General features: G+C 38.7%; 1 protein-coding gene and 1 long non-coding RNA gene across 2 annotated transcripts in view; one reads left to right on the forward strand and one right to left on the reverse strand.

The window, feature by feature from the left end:
- The window catches only part of LOC147309635 (contactin-associated protein-like 4), a 108544-nt gene that overhangs the window by 8779 nt on the left and 81613 nt on the right, over positions 1 to 18152 (forward strand). The window contains exon 2 of the mRNA XM_086268620.1: positions 14152 to 14262. Within this exon, the coding sequence (XP_086124746.1) occupies positions 14152 to 14262 (111 nt within the window). The remainder of the gene's footprint in view (positions 1 to 14151; positions 14263 to 18152) is intronic.
- On the reverse strand, positions 29 to 1316 carry LOC147309637 (uncharacterized). Its single transcript, XR_015125582.1, has 3 exons — positions 1096 to 1316; positions 704 to 821; positions 29 to 325 (listed from the first exon to the last, which is right to left on the reverse strand). It is a non-coding gene; the product is annotated as an uncharacterized LOC147309637 (long non-coding RNA).

Consider the following 18152-nt stretch of genomic DNA (forward strand, 5'->3'; position numbering starts at 1 on the left):
AAGAACTAGAACTCACTAGATTGTCCGTTTCTTTGAACACTGAATACAGTAATGTGATGCAAGAAAGAAAAATGGTCTAATCTTACCATGTGGTTATGGAATCAATCCTAAACCAGACCAAAACCTGAGTCAGTACAGTTGAGACACACCTCAATGTCCATCAGAAATGATTCATAGGTACAGTAGTGTGCAGGAAGACGTAGTACTTCAAAACAGGTGGAAGACTTTGGAAGACTGCTGTTGACCACTTCCACAGTCATTTCTCTCGGCAAGACTTCCCATCCTGTCCAAAACTTGATGAGGGCTTTTCGTTGTGCACAAGACGCTGCAATGGAACATTGTTTTGAGCTATAATGACATCCTATATTCATTATTTTGAGTCTTTTATGGAGAAATACCTTAAAAGATGAACAATTACATAAAGAGCACAAGACATTTTTGCCCCACTCAAATTGCTGTTGTAGCTGTCATAGATATTTTTATGGTAACAAAGCTAAAAGTAGTTACATACAATTATAATGCAACTGATAATGCCACCACTCTGTTTTTTATGTATTGCATGGAGGCAGTATGGAGCAAATAAGAAAACAAAATTATACTATAGTGTACTTTGTTAATGACCCGAGATCACTGGACTGTATGTAATTTACCAAAGTATAATCAGAGAAAACCAATAGCAAAATACCTATCGCAGCAGACTTACCATTTTCAATGAAGGACCGAAGGTAGCCTGCCACTCTGCATTTATCCTCAAGAGAGCATTCCTCTTCCTCCTCATCTTCATCTTCTGTGGCAGGCCACACTATCCTTTCTAGAATAGACTGCATAAAATAGTTCACCTTGGTTAATTTTTTCTCTTAAATGCTACAAGATAAAATAAGCTTAATTTGTCATTTTATATCTTTACTTATCTTGTAGTCTTAAGAGCGTCAGCAACATTAGGTGTATTTTTATTAAATGTAACCCAGCTGTTCGACTAGCCCAAGCATACAAAATAGTATATTGATGTTTTGTGTCAACAATTAATGTTCATCCTTCATAAATTAACCAAATACCTTTACTATTCAGATGTTAAAAGATGTGACCTGACTTTACCTCACAACAGGGAGCAGTCTCTGATTCCCTTGGTAAGAAAAGAGGAATGATGTCTGATCTTTCTGTCAGAAGCGGCCATACCATGGTCTCCTTAAGCCCTTTCCTCAGCTGCTTGACTTGACGGCTTGTTCGTGTTATGACCTACAACAGTGAGACCAAACCAAAACTGAAGTGTGAGTCCGTAAAGTAAAACACACTTTAAATGTTAAATACTTAAAGAACATCCACTGTACTGATAAAGCATTTCAAATGGCCTCCAAAGAGATTTTTTTAATGTATATGAAAAATGTACTTATTCACATCCAAAGGTTTGATTTGCTTTTCTATTTAAAATTTACATTTATTGGGGAGAGTAATTGCTTTATTTTCATTCACATAGATTACTTGACTTCCATATTAGCAGAGAAAATAAGACACTTTAAAACGACATGATTTAACTATTACCTACAACAATGTAAACAGTGATACAGACATTAACCCAGAAGACGATTATCTTCTCTTACCTAATTTATTAAGTTCTTTGCTATGATAAAAACAGTATAAAAAATTTGTGACTGAACTGATTAAAAAGCTCATTTTTGGCAGACAGACTAACCAAGCAGTAATAACATCGTTACTTACCCTGAACAGCGTTTCGTGGAGTGGAGCTAGCTGTGATAGCGTTAGCGTTTGCTAACGTTAACATTGTGATGTTTTGATGAGAACTTGGACCAGGGACCGCTTCATCTCCAGTATACTCTCTTCTCCACCTCTCTTGTCAATCAATCAATCAATCAATCAATCAATCAATCAATCAATCAATCAAGGCTTTATTGGATAGGTGGAGAAGAGAGTGCAGGAGTGGGTGGAAGTGCTAAAGTGCTACGGGTGATTCGTGACAGAAGGATAGAGTGAAAGAGAAGGTTTACAAGTCTGTTGTGATACCTGCTATAATACCATCAGCCCTTTTGCACATCTTTCTTTAACACCATACCTACCCAACACATCCTCATCTACGCCTGTTCCCTTCACCTACATGTCCATTTAAATCTTCTCCAATTCCTCTAATTTTTCTGAACGTCCAACCTGTGGGGCATGCATACTAACAACATTCAATATCAGCACTTTGATTCCCAGCTTCAAGCTCATGATCTTTTCTGTTGATCTATTCATGATCTATTCTATTTCAGTTCCTTTCTATACCATGGTAAGATGCACCACTGATGCTCCTGGCTTTGGTTCCCTCCCATCTGATCTCCTGCACACACAATATACAGGGTGGGCCATTTATATGGATACACCATAATAAAATGGGAATGGTTGGTGATATTAAAGTCCTGTTTGTGGCACATTAGTATATGTGAGGGGGCAAACTCCTCAAGATGGGTGGTGACCATGGTGGCCATTTAGAAGTCGGTCATCTTGGATACAACTTTTGTTTTTTCAATAGGAAGAGGGCCATGTGACACATCAAACTTATTGGTAATGTCATAAGAAAAACAATGGTGTGCTTGGTTTCAACGTAACTTTATTCTTTCATGAGTTATTTACAAGTTTCTGACCACTTATAAAATGTGTTCAATGTGCTGCCCATTGTGTTGGATTGTCAATACAACCCTCTTCTCCCACTCTTCACACACTGATAGCAACACCGCAGGAGAAATGCCAGCACAGCCATCCAGTATCCGTAGTTTCAGGTGCCGCACATCTCGTATCTTCACACCATAGACGATTGCCTTCAGATGACCCCAAAGATAAAAGTCTAAGGGGGTCAGATTGGGAGACCTTGGGGGCCATTCAACTGGCCCACGACGACCAATCCACTTTCCAGGAAACTGTTCATCTAGGAATGCTCGGACCTGGCACCCATAATGTGGTGGTGCACCATCTTGCTGGAAAAACTCAGGGAACGTGCCAGCTTCAGTGCATAAAGAGGGAAACACATCATCATGTAGCAATTTTTAAATATCCAGTGGCCTTGAGGTTTCCATTGATGAAGAATGGACCCACTATCATTGTACCCCATATACCACACCAAACCATCACTTTTGTTGTTCCAACAGTCTTGGAGGGATCCATCCAATGTGGGTTAGTGTCAGACCAATAGCGGTGGTTTTGTTTGTTAACTTCACCATTCACATAAAAGTTTGCCTCATCACTGAACAAAATCTTCTGCATGAACTGAGGGTCCTGTTCCAATTTTTGTTTTGCCCATTCTGCAAATTCTGGGTCATCCTCGTTGAGATGCTGCAGTAGCTGGAGTTTGTAAGGGTGCCATTTGTGAGTAGCTAAGGGACCGAAGGGATGTTCGACTAATGCCACTCTCCACTGACATGCGGCGAGTGCTACGCTGTGGGCTCTTGCTGAATGAAGCTGGGACAGCCACTGATGTTTCTTCATTAGTGACAGTTTTCTTGCATCCACATTTTGGCAAATCCAACACTGAACCAGTTTCACGAAACTTAGCAAGCAGTTTGCTAACTGTAGCATGGGAGATGGGTGGTCTCGTAGGGTGTCTTGCATTGAAATCTGCTGCAATGACCCGGTTACTGCGTTCACCAGATATCAACACAATTTCGATCCGCTCCTCACGTGTTAACCTCTTCAACATGTCAATGGCTGTAAACAAAGAGAAACTTGTAAATAACGCATGTGTGATGGCATGCCACACATGGTAAGCTCCACACCTCACCACCCGTTGATTCACTTTAGTTTAATTTACAGTCACTACTTTAAAATATTCTATTTATTGTTCAATATCGTTTCTTTATTAAATGTATTCATTTTTCCATCACACCTTCCAATGTTTATATGGCGTGCACACATATTAACCTTGCAAGGTCAAAGTTCTGTTTTATGTTATATTAATATATCTTTCTTTGTTTGAGTTACCTGGGGGTTGGTGTCTCCTCCTGTCTGGCAAAAGGTGTGGCAAAGGGCTGGGAGACCTGAAGTACTGCTGACAGCCTAATTGGATTGCACCACATGCTTCATTGCCTGGGGAGTGTTTCATGTTTGTTTAAATGTTTTGTATTAGTTGGTTATATGGCAGCCATCTTGTTTTCCCCCGTGTGTGTCATTTGGTTTAGCTAAACCAGTATTTAAGTTCCCCTGTGTGTCATTTCAGGAGGTCAGTTTGTCATATGTTTGTTTGAGGTTCTGTTAATTATTATCTTGAGTTTAGTCTATTGAGTTGACCTCTTTTATTGGTCGGCCTGTTTAAGTTTTGGCTTTGTTAAATATATTTTCATATTTTTGGGTCAATAAAACCCGTTTTTTGAATTAAAACCACCTGTGTCCTTTATGCTTTACTGCTTGGTCCCTGACAGCATGGAAGAATAAAGTTACATTGAAACCAAGCACACCATTATTTTTCTTGAGACATTACCAATAAGTTTGATGTGTCACATGGCCCTCTTCCTATTGAAAAACCAAAAGTTGCATCCAAGATGGCCGACTTCTAAATGGCCACCATGGTCACCACCTATCTTGAGGAATTTGCCCCCTCACATATACTAATGTGCCACAAACAGGACTTTAATATCACCAACCATTCCCATGTTATTACGGTGTATCCATATAAACGGCCCACCCTGTATATACCTTTCTCCATTATAACAGACACCTCTGTCACCTTACTAGTAATAAACCGTGCATTTAAAGTCCCTACTCTCACCTCAGCAAGCCTGCCTTTCCTTCTTTCTTACTACCTCCTAACACACTTTTCCTTCTCATCTCTTTTATTTTTGTCCAACAGTAGGAGATTTTCCGCTGACACCCTGTTGGCCAACAGCACCAGAGGCGGTCGTTGTTAACCGGGGCCCTTAACGATCCTGCACAGACATTCTTTATTATCTGCATGTTTGACTTGGTAAAGATTTTATGATGAATGCCCTTCTGATGCAACCCTCCCCATTTATCCAGGCTTGGGACTGACACTATGAATACGCTGGCTTGTGGCTCCCTATTGCTGGATTGTGTGTAATTTGACACTGATCAGTAAAAATGACTGGTTGAAGTAGATGAACTTTTTCAGTGAAAAAAAACTTTTCTGTGGTCAAGATATGTACTGTCTCTGGAGGGTAAATGTCCTGCAAGAACTGAGAAAACAGAGGAACATGTCAAGTAGCTCTTAGGCTCCTAGTGTGGACAGTGTTTAGCAGTGCTGCCTTGCACCAAGAAGGTTTGACCACACCAGTTGTGGAGTTTGCATATTCTCCTTGAGTGGAGTTTTGGGAGTAAAAAATATAATCAAATCAAATATGAAGTATACCATCAGTAAATGTCTCTATATTTGCAGTTAATGTCAATGGAGAAGTTCCAACCCAATCGAAGGGACTGTGCTCTCAACAAAATAATAAGTCTTGTACAGCAGTGCTTCCCAACCTTTTGAATCCACGGCACATATTTCACATTAGAAAAATCACACGGCACACCACCAAACAAAACATCACAAAAAAACATAATAATTTTCCCCGTGCACCAGGTATAGCGGAATTGGCTCCGTTTGTCCCCAGTATACCATTTTTGCTTTCTTCTGTCTACTACTCATAGGGCCTTCATCTAGAATTAAATTGATTACTTTTTCTTTTCAAATATTTATCTATTGCTATTACATGCTGCATTGTCTCACTCACAGCACGACTATTATATAAGTTCTTGTTCATCTTCTTCTGTTTTACTGGCAGTTGGCAACATATTTAATTAGAGCAGGTAGTTGTACTGCCCTCTACTGGAAGAGAATGTAATTGTTCTGCACGCTACGCTGATCGCTTAGAGCAGCGGTCCCCAACACACCGGTCCGTGAGTCGTTTGGTACCGGGCCGCGAGAGTTGAGGCTCAGGTATGAAATTTATGGTTTTCAGGGTTTTTATCGGTTTTCAGCATTCTTTTGTTATCGTTTTTATCGTTAACTGTTTTCCTGGGTCTTTTCACGCGTGTTATGAATAAATCTTCTTTTTTTCGGTACCGGTACTAGTTTTATTTTGTTGTATTTATCCGCGACACCTTAAAGGCCGGTCCATGAAAAATATTGTCGGGCATAAACCAGTCCGTGGCGCAAAAAAGGTTGGGGACCGCTGGCTCAGAGTACTAATCAGATTGAACCAGATTATCTTCCACGGCACACCTGATCATTTCTCGCGGCATAGTGGTTGGGGAACACTGTTGTGCACAGTGTAATCATCTTCTAAGGCCATGACCATATGTTTTTTTAGAAAGCTCTTCAGGTCCACTTTAAATTTCTTTTGTTTTTTTCTTTGTCCAAGTTCCACCATTTTTTTGTGAAATTCAGCTCTGGGTTTTGCAAAATCTTGCCGATAGAGAAATGAACAAACACCACAGCAGACAAACTTGTTTTGAGGCTCCATCTTGGCTCCTCATCTTGGCAGAGGAACAACAGTCATTCTAGCAGATGCCCAGTAATGATGTTCATTCAAGTGACAAAGCCTTCTAGTGGCCATAGGGACTGTAACTCTTGTCCATTGATAACTTCAGAGGGAGTGGTGAATCATTGCCACTGTAGTTTATAAAGGCAATGGTTACCTACTGTCATTAAAATGTTACAAACAATAGTTGTTTTTAGATCTGTATGAGTTGTTGTAATACATCCAAATTGTCTGACAGAATTTGTGAAACTTCAGGTTTAGATAATGTACCTTTAAAAGGAAAAAAAGAAAGAAAAAACAATGCTTTGCAAAAATCTTTAGGACTAACTTCTTACCCAATGCTGAGGATGAATGCTGGAGGCAAAAAGGAAAGGAGGAAGCAGATAATAATTTGTAAGTCTGTTTGTTTGTTTTTAATATCACTTAATATTCTCTCAGGGAGAATGTCTATAAAGACAAGTATGCCATTCAGTGTATTTGTCCCTATTTTGAAATGCAAAAATGATCCATTAATGATATTTGCATCACATAATCCACATGTCTCCTTCTGGGTCCATTAGTAAGTGTGATGTAACCAGCAGCAATTCTTCCAATCTACATAAGACTGACATATTTCATAGTGAATGGTCTTAAGTTTTCCTGCTTACTACCAATGTGTTCATTCATTTTTTTTTAAATTACTAGTTTCAGCATGTGCTGTAATGTGGTAAGGGTTAAAGCTTACAGATACATGTTTTAATTGTGGCCTTGTTGCAGCACAGTTCCTTTTGATGATATAATTTACTGATTGGGTCTGCCTCCCATGAATCCTCACATCAATGCAGTTAACACAGCAATGCCAAACAGCAGTGATGTTTTCATGCCGTGTCAAAAAAGAGCGGTTAATTATGTTGCATGGGAAGGTGAATTTATGAGTGTTTTATAGCTTAATGTGATTTTGTAACTTTGGAGGGCTTCGATCATGAGTCAGCAGAATTACTGGCCTGGTGTGTTGCTAATAGACAGATGAAGGGCTGGTATGGAGGAACTAACGTTTCTGTCATTGTTAGCAGTCAGCCCTGCAGCACAGCATCTCACTTGAGCTGTCAGACTGTCAGGCTGTGGTCTGCAGCCAAAGAAGACACAGGATTCATATCGTTCTCAGCCAAACTGCATTACCACGCAAACTTTTCCTTTGACTTTCATGGCCACGAAATAGTAATGATTATGGATGACTCAACAGAATAGTCTTATTTCACAACTTCTGCAGGGAAAAGAGAGATAGGAAGACACAACAGGAGAAGTGAGCTTGCTCCAAAAGGGTTTAGGAAAAGATCAATTGTAGCTCAGTTCCGTTCAATGACAGCATAAGTTGTTCTGGTATCAGTTTAGTAGCTGGAGTTTAGCTTAGCAGTTACCTCGACTGTGCCAAAGAACACAGAGAGGACTTAAAGAGGTATGCTTTGGTTTGTCTGGGCAAGTTCATGATTTTGTGGATTATTTGGGGCCATCTTTAGGAATGGCGACATGCTGACCTCTCATATCGCATGTAGTGATTAACTGTGCAGAGACACATATTTAACTGAACCAACTAAAGTCCACTGAATTAAATTTCCAAATGAACTGAATACATAAAATTACAACTAAGTATGATGTACAAAAATGAGTGGGCTCGGTAGTAGGTTGGTTGGCAAACAAGCTTTTGGGCCTCTCTGTGTGGAGTTTGCATCTTCTCCCCATATCTGTGTGGCCTTTCTCCAGGTACTCTGGCCTTCACACTGTCTCAAGAACATCCATGTTAGGTTAACTGGTGATTCTAAACAGGCTGTGAGGAAAGAATGTGATTGTAAATGTGATGCTTTTTCTGTGTCCATGTCACAATACAAGCAAATATTAAATAATCAAAACCTGCAACGAAGAAATAAGAGACACTAATAAATATAAAGACATTAAACCTAGAAGTATAATGAATTCCAATACACATAACAACAGCAACTAAGCACTAGAGCTAAATACTAAGGAAAATACAAAGATACAAAAAATAAAACAAACAAATAGTGAACATGTTCAAGAACTCAAAAGCTCTGGGTCAGACCCAGGACCACGACAGAAAGTATTTAACTTGATCTTTCTTATCTGTCATTTATTAAAATGTTAGATACCACTCAGTATTCAATATCTTGAACTGAAGTGCTTTGGATGCCTAAAACTAACTAGATAGGGAGCTGTACTCTGGATGCAAACACTGGTCTCTGATATTATAGTTGTATGTTTTACATACTTACCATCCACTCCAACCACTGTGTTATCTCTGATATAGTCTATAAATGCCAGACTTCCTTATTATTCACAAGGTAATCCGGCACAAAATAGAAGAAAAAGAATATTTAATTAAAGTGTGCAAAATGATTTGCTAATGTTTTTGACACTCAGTCTACTACTAATTGCACCAATATTTAGTGCAGAAAAAAGCACGTCTTAGTTTTTGCACTTCATATTGAAATGGACTGATTGTGCTTGTGTTTAGAAAGTGGTGCAATTAATCACACCTATTAGCGCTATTCAGGGGTTGCGCTCATACTTAGATTAGTAAATCTGGCAAAAGTACTGCATATAAAGATGCCAATTGTTGAGACACACAGTGAGTAAAAGTTGCCAACACTCAGCTCTCTGGTATTAACATTAGCACATAAACTATGCACTGGGAGCTTCATGGCAAAGGAGCAGGGTCTGTAGGTGTTATGTGTTTGATTTGTGGGTTTGCTGAGAGAAACAGTGTTCTTGAAACAGCCTTATTCCACTTCTTTGTGGAAATTTACTAAGTGACAAAAACATACACTTAAATAATTAACGCTCAGAATTCAGGGACTCAAAATAATAGACTTATTTCAAGCATAGCTTTAGTTTACTTGTAATAGTGTTATAATAGTGTTATATTAGGTTTCCGGTAGTACAGGCTCTATCAGTGTTTGCATTATTGTTCCACAATCAAATCCAGTTAGTCCTTCTGTCAGTTTAGTCCTCAGTAAAAGTTCTAAGCAAAACTTGAAGCTGTTTTTTAGTCTAATAAAGTTAGTTAGTGGCTGGGATTTCAAAGCATCTTATATATGATTGCTATATCATGTTATATCATGTTTGCCTGTGTTAATCAGTACTTTTTTCCCCCTCACAGCCACCTTTCAAATGTCACAGCAACTCTGAAGAAAATCAGACTTGCTTATTCAGAAATCTGATGATGTTTTACAGCACTCATGCCCTTTCGGTCATCATCTATATCTTGTTTAGTATCTCTGTCTGCTTTAGACTAAGCTAGACGCAGGTGAAGCAGCATCAGAATGATATGAAATGTGTTAGGTTGCATGGGTTATATGTTGTTTCCATAAATGAACTGAAATGAAAATCTGCAAAGATTCACTGCTTAAAAAACAGCTGAAATCCCCAGTTATTGATGATGACTGTGCACATTTAGTGAAATAGAATCAGAATCCAGTCGCTCGGGCTTGAGTCCATGCTCACCCACTGTAGGTTGGCTCGAGCAAGTATCTGCTGAAGCAGGCACACACGAGACAACTGTACTGTTTCCTTGAAGCCTCTGGAGTGTCACATGTGTGCCTTTTGCCACAGTGGATGATGACACGAGGTTATTAGGCCAAGTCTCACTGCCAACTCGTCACATATGGATGCTTGCAGAGGACCCCTGGGTGCTGCATTTAAATGCACTGAGTAAGCATCATTTTAAGCAGCAGGGTTAATGTTGTGCAGCATAGTTTAACTCTAGGGAGTAAAAACTGTAGATTATTTAGCAAGTGAAAACAAACTCAAAATGCTAAGATTCCAAACAGGACACAAACTGCAGTCTTCTGACTGACAGACTTGTGATTTACTGCACATCTATTCTTCCAAACTACCAGTCTCTACTGTTTATGATGGGATTATTGACGTTTGTTGTCCAAGAGTTCATGCTGCCACATGAACAGCACAGTTTTATCCATTTGCTAGATTAGATTAGATTAGATTAGATGAAACTTTATTTATCCCTCGGGTGGGTTTCTCTGGGAAATTCAGCTTTCAGTAGCACAGCACTGACAGAAGTTGCAGAATGTGAGCAGAAATATACCATATATACACATATACACATATATAAATAAAGATACATATATAAATACAGAGTATACAATAGGGATAAATAGAATAAATAGAAATAAGAATATACAAGGGAATTGCACATTTCAACTATTGTGAGTCTATTGCACTGTTGGATATTAACACAAAAATATTGCACAGTGAAAAAGGCACTATAGATTAGTTGTTCCCGCCCTCCTTTGTATCCCTGTTTCCCCTCCCTCTCCCCTCCAGCAAGGAATTAAACATAGCCATGACAGTAGTTGCATGCCTTTCTTTGTACCTTTATATTACTTTATTTTGTTAAAATAACGACCTGCATAAGAAATAAGTTTGTAATATAATGGGTCATTAAATTAGTCTGCTTTGCTAACCTGACTGACTAAGATATTCATTGATTATTTTGCTAGCTATACCTAGGCTAAAACTTTAGTCTGTTAACAAGCTAAAGCTAGCTAGCTACATGTAACTTAGCTACACTACGTAATTGCTGTTCAAAATGAGAAGTTAGAAAAAGCTCTTTAGCATAACTAGCAAAATCCACATCCATAAGGTGGGAAACAACAGCTTTTTCACATTCTTTATTCAGTATTGCAGACACAAATTCTGGTATCTGTTAAGTTATTTACGGATATGTGGGAGAAAAAGGCAGTTGGAGAATGTGGCTTACTTGCAGGGGGGTATAAATATGAAAATCAAACAAGTTGGGATTTATAATAAATCTTTTTTTAAAACATAGATGTTAATATTTGCTTTAGGTGTGACAATGTTGTGCAAAGGTTTGTTGAGATTTGGCTCACTTGTTAAGGAGGACAGATGAACAAGGTTATGTAATATTAGTAAACTAAGGAAAACATCCTGGCATTTTATACTGCACAGCTTATAATCTTATAGTGAGATTATACATTTCCTGAACACCTTGTCATTCCCACTGTCATTTTATACTGCACAGCTTAATTATCTGTTCTTGAATCTTCATTTTTCTGTAGGTGAGAAACATGTTTACTGTTTCCTATGTTATGAAGGGCTTACAAGTCACTGCTGTCCATATGGGATCTGCATCAGTGCATCACGGCTTCAAAGAAAATGCCTGGATGTTTTCCTGTTTTCCGTAGTTGACTAATATTACTTTATTACTTTGTGCAACTGTTTGGTGGTGTAGTATTTTTTTTAAGTATTGCTGTTGTTTTAAAACATGGACTACTGAAAGAAATGACAGTTGTGATTATCCAATTTCTTGCACAGGGCTACCCAAAGTAAAGAATAGATTTCCGACAATAAATTCACCTGAGCTTGAATAGAAATGCACAAACTCTCAAGTACTTGCAGGGAAGAGCGGTTTTAGATGGAAAAGGCTTAGGTGGATATGACAGGCTATTCAAAACTGTCAACAGTCTCTGGTTTATAGTCTCAGGTAATGAAAATCCCTCTGTGCTTGAAATGAAGTACAATAATGTTGACAAAGTAATCTCAGAGGAAGCCTTGTTGTCATGGTTGGGAGACAGGACCAGGCATCTCTGAAGGGATTGTGAATAATTTAGGCCGACTCTTCTTGGTGGTGGAAATCCATTAAAAAATGTTAGATTACACAATAGTCATAGAAATGAGTGAACATTTGTAATGATCTAATAGTCAGGTGTTCTGGGGAAACGGCTTCCCTGTGAATAAATGACATATTAGTCACAGCCTCTGTCTTATAAGTACTTCAGTCATGAGGAGAACAGCAGTTCTTCACTAAAGGGTTCTTCAGCATGACATATTCTGACAGACAGAAATATCGAGTCTGGGTCCTCCACCGAAGGGTAATCCTGTTCACTAATGTGTTCTTGCACTTCAAAAAAACAACAGCTGTGAAGTAGCATTGGCAGATATACGCTACAGCAATTTAAACACAGGGAGCCACAACATTAAAATCACTTCACTGGTATTGTTTATATTTCTGACATATTTTAAAATTTGTCCTGGACCACTGAATCATGGAAAGAGGATCTCTGGTTTCTTTTGGCATCTTGCCTTTGGCAGTGAATCCTTTGGGTCTTAAAGGTTATCAGTTTAGAAGCCCAAGCATTTTGTGGCTGATTTGTTGCTAGAACTCGCTAGACGCACTTGTAGTGTACGTACATCAGACAAAATGTCATGGATACCGCTTATAACTGATGATGAGAAACAGCATTTATGATGCTGTTCGTCGTAAATGTATACGATCAATTACAAATAAAAGTATGTGTTACATATGTTGCAATAACAAGACTTTTTTCTGATATGGTTATATCTAGTATTTCTACTGAATACCTGTTGGCATTAGTGCTGAATTTTTTTAATAAATTTACATCACTAAGGTTCAGTACGCCAGCATTTGACCTTGTTCGGTAACAGAGAAATGATTTATTTTCTGTGTTCATTGATTCAATATTTAAGATTCATCCTAGCAGCGTCAGTATTAAAGCAGAAAACCAATGAAATTGTATAGTTCATATGCACACTTCACTGCTGCAAGTTGTAGTAATTGTGTACACATTGTGTAATTGTGATCAATGTATCACAATCAGATTTTTCCCCTTTATTACTTTAAACCCTGTATTAATGGTCTGGTAAAATTTGTCCAGTGTTTCTTTAATAAGCATAACACTGATTATATTAAAGACTGAATGAATATACTCAAACATTTGTCAGTATTTTATATACACTTTATATTACTACTGCAGAATTTACATTTTCTAATAAAGGCCCGTGGACAAACTCTTGTCATAGTGTAGATCCTCTGATCATCAAAGCCATTCATAACATCATAATAAGCACTTCACTTTATGATATAGTTTTTGCATTGTATCAATGACTCAACTGCAGGTACATAAGTCACTAATTCATATAAAATTTGAACGTTGATGTATTGCTTGTCCTTGATTTCCATAAACATTAGAGTGTATGAGGCATGTAAATGTCTCTCCATGAAACCAAGCTGTCTTATTGCCTGAAAGAGCATTTTAAGGCCCCATATCTATCCCCCAACCTAGGATTACATATATTTTGGGTATCGGGCAATCCAAGTTTAACCTTTCAGGTGGAATGACACTATCATATGAGCAAAACACACTGAGATATTAGCCTATGAGACTGATTGAAATGGGCTAGTATAGATCACTTTTTCTAGTCTTACTGACCATACAAAGCATCCTACATTATGTGCCTCACTTACACAGCTCTAAACTCTTAATCTGTACTTTCCTTTAGGCTAACTGTTTTGGAAGAGTGGATGGGGTCCCCCCTCCCCCCTTGACAGTTATGATAGATCTGATCATTTTGTTGAGGGGATGTGACACCTTACCAAAGCCAGTTCCTGGGAAAGTGAGATACATACAGACTTTAAGTGCAGAATCTTTCCCACTTCCAAACCCACGGTGGATTCAGGATGAACATTTAGCCTAAATGTCTTTGGACTGCAAGAGGAAACCAGAGCACCTAGACAACACTAACATAGGCAAAGGGAGAACATGCAAACTCCTCACAGAAAGTCCTTATGAATGTCCAGTGAAACAGACCGTGAGTGTAAACACTGATCTCTGTCTTTTCTGCTGTGGCTGGATAACAGATGTTTGTGACAACCCACTGATGTCCAGTCTTCTACCATCATCCTTCAGAAGCTCCTCCCAGCTGTCCAGTAGTCATGGGCCGGTCTTTGCTAAGGTCAACAGGAGAGAAGGTGAGTAGTTATTCATTGTTATTGTTAAACTTAGACGTTTCACCATCTGCTGTTAGTACCCTGGTAATTGTCAAAAATGCTAACAGAGACAATCCAAGCTGGTTAGCCGTGCACCACTGCAAGCCCAAGTGAAACTGTGACTTTATTACCCAGAATTCATTACTCAAACTTAATCCCACACAGCAGTAAAAGTTCAAACATAAAACTGAACTCATTGGGGAGTGCTCTCTTATTGTAAAGGCAATTATTTTGTTTTTGTTTTATTTGCTACCTTGTGAAGAAATCCATTTGGCTGACCTTACAGAGCACTCACAGTAAAATTCAATTATCCTCATGGTGTAGTCATCGTACAGCCCACAACTGTGGATGTCGCAGAAAGATAATAGGTACACACACTGTGGGCTTCATATGTATGTTGCTATACTGTGCTTCACACACCTTTCGCCCAGTTCTTGTAAGATGCTGTTTTTGCTGGTTGATCTTTTTTGTGTTGGCTAACAAGAATAAACAAAGAACTGTTTCCCCTTCTGTCAGATGGTTCTCATCATGTTTTGTGCATGTGGAAGGCATCTGCATACACAGAAACCAGATTTCAGTACTCCAGCAAACATTATGACGTTTGAATTACTGTCGCGACTGGCCGACTGTCTTTTCTTGGTCTTGATTGGATTGAGTTCTTGCTCTTGGTTTAAAAAAAATGTTCCAAAATTAAATTGCCATCTGGTAATACTAGCTTGTGTATGTGGAGCAGATGTCATCTGGCTGTCTACACTCGGTTGGTAACCAAATAAGTTGACAGTCGGATGAGACATGCATTTCCTGTTACTATTGCATTTTTATTTTTGCTGTATGTGGAAACAATGTCAACATATGTCTGTCTGCAGTGTAGCTTGTGACATCATGCTGGGACTTTGTATGCTTCTTGAATCTTATCTGACCCAGATTGTGTGACACACTGGATTTACCTTCCAAACCGCACACGTTTTTCATGTTTTTAACCCCCCCTTACAAAAACTATTGTCATGAAGTATTCACTTGTAAAGGATCAATCAGTGGATTTAGTTCCTTTATTTTTTATCTTTTGTTAAAAACTTCTCTCAGTAATAAAACTTTATAAAGATCAAAATGCTATTGATGTCATGGTGAGCTATGTGGCAGGCTAGGTCAGGACCCAAACGCCAGTTTCGGAGACAGAAAGCTTAACTAAAGGCGGCAGCATTATTGCTTGAAAATGCAAACTAAAAACAAGATACATGAATACTAATGAAACAAAACAAACTCAAACTAGAACTAGGAAACTCCTGACTGGTCATTAGTCACTGGACAAGACTTGACATGACTGAAGAAAATGGAACTACACATGACACACAGGTAACGTAGAGAACGTGACAACAAACGGAAAGGTGGAAACACAGCAGGGACTAATCAGACATACCAAGACAAAGGCAAAGCAAAACTGAACACACTAACATAGGACATAAGACTGTCAAAGTGAAACGTGAAGCGTGCACAGAGACACAGACTTGACACTGAGACGCGACTGACTGGACACGAAACTTGGAACACATGGAAGACACAGTGGCTGAAACTAAAAGCTGGAACCACAAATATAACGTGAGCAGAAAACAACATGAATAACAATCATTAAGGAATATAAATTTAGCAACACAAAACACTGGGCCACTGGTCAGTGCTGTGACAATTGAGGCTGAACGTTGATGGCTGACCCCAAAGCACCTATGAGAGGCCACAAAGCAACTTTCGCAAACTTTCTTAGAAGAAAGTGTATAAATAATAATATTGGGTTAAGACTGAGATAGTTCTTTTTATTAAAAAAAACAAGTTTCATTATGTACTGACCCCCCCAAACCCCCATTCAGTTAAATATCTCCTTTACATTCGTCCTGTACATCCAACTCAAACATGGTGGATACACAAAATCGAAAAGTCAAAGAACAGTAAGTTTACTCTGTGCTTTTGTTTCCACTGCTTACCTCGAGTTCTTAAAAAAACAAACTAAAAATATAACAAAGGTCATTGATCTAATCTGTTTGATCATCAGTTCTTTAAATGTTGTTGGTAAAAAAAAACAGGAACGGTTTCATATTTCCTGCAACTATTCTGTCGAAAAGGGCTAAATATAAGATTTGTGTTAGCTCAACCTGCATGGTTATCATTCTTCTCTACCCTTTTCCCTTACAGCAATGACCTTTTCCATTTTTCACATTTGTGTTTGAAAGTATTAACAGTGAGGGGTTTGAGGTGCAGGCTATCCATAAAAAAGTTTTTACCTTGTGCAGCTTTACGCTTCATACATTTGGTCAGTTGTTGACATCAACCGTCAAGAAGCACCTTCAGGCCAATGAAATGGTAGGAACAGACTGAGAATTAAAAAACAACAACAACAAAAAAAACAGTACTCCTTGACCGACTCTCTGTCTTTTTACTGAGATGTGCTCAGTTCTGTGGGTGTCAGTGGTGCAGGAGAGTCTTTGCCTCCCTACAGGGCACTGAGCACAAAACATCAAAGGCAAGCCTAAGCTGGATTCACAGAGTGTGAGAAATACATTCGCGTTGGCTGTAGGGATATCGAAACAAAGAGAAGAAGATGACATTTATCAATTTATCATTTGTTTTATAAATGACTCTAACATGTGAGATAGATAGATAGATAGATAGATAGATAGATAGATAGATAGATAGATAGATAGATAGATAGATAGATAGATAGATAAAGAACAGTTACTGCTAACAATTTGTACTGTACAACACACTGAAATTATATTACACTAGTACATCAAAAGTCTCTACCGGGCCACCTGCTCGCAATAGGGACATAAAACTGGGTTGTGATTCACAGAACACAGTAAAAATTCAAGAGAGATGTCTCTACTGGATGCAGATGCTGGCCTTGCAAAGGGCTACCATGCCATGTTTGGAGCTTTACAAAGCTCACTTGCAGACTGCAGAACCAGTGGACAACATCGTCAGTGGGAGCGGGAGACTTCTTCATCTTTTACTCAGACTGTAAGAATAATTTGATCAAGCTGGAGAAAAATGGAAGATGAGCCACCAGAATGTTGTTTTTTAAATAAGGTTGTTTGTAAACGATGTACACACATGATCGATATTAGACTGAGACAGAGGAATTATTGTTTTCGTTTTTCCACTGAAACACTAAAGCCAGGCACTTATTGGACCACTTCCAACTGCCTAGTGTAACATGTACTGTGTCTGCTCAGTTTGTAATTTCATTCAGGGCAGGTTCAGAATATGTCTTGGGAGGTAGAAAATATCTGCAAAATACATAATTCATCTGCCACATTAAAATCACTGACAAGTAATGTGAATAACACTTATCAAAGCATTATTATAGAATAAAACAGAATAGGCCTTTATTGTCATTGTACACGTACAATACATTTATGGGACAATGAAATGCTTCATTGTGCTGGAAAACCTGGGCTCCTGCCATTTATGTGCATGTTATTTAGAAACCAACATTTACCTGGCGCATTGTTGCACACCTGGCACATTGCAGAAACTCCTCAGGAATGACTTGTGGGACATAATGAACCTAATGAATTGATCCAGCCTCCAGACTCCCCACATCCTAGTCTGATCAGACATCCGCAGGATTCACAAGGTGATCAACAAATAACGTTAAGGGATCCAAAGGCAACATCCTAGTGCGAAATACCACAAGGTACCATCTCAGGTCCCGTGTACTTTTAGTGGCAGAAGTAGAACTCGGTTTGAGGTATGATTACAAAGTGGTGGGAATAACTCATGAAAACTAAAACCCTTCAAAGTCAACTGTTAGGCATATCTGGACAACGCTCGGTGAGGCTATTTTTAGATTAATAACAGGAAGTCCTGTTCTGATGGCG

The sequence above is a fragment of the Aulonocara sp. 'chitande type north' Nkhata Bay genome, linkage group LG17 (assembly GCF_057382095.1).
Source record: "Aulonocara sp. 'chitande type north' Nkhata Bay isolate Kocher_YH1m ecotype deep benthic linkage group LG17, A_spYH_male_GT1.1, whole genome shotgun sequence".
NCBI lineage: Eukaryota > Metazoa > Chordata > Actinopteri > Cichliformes > Cichlidae > Aulonocara > Aulonocara sp. 'chitande type north' Nkhata Bay.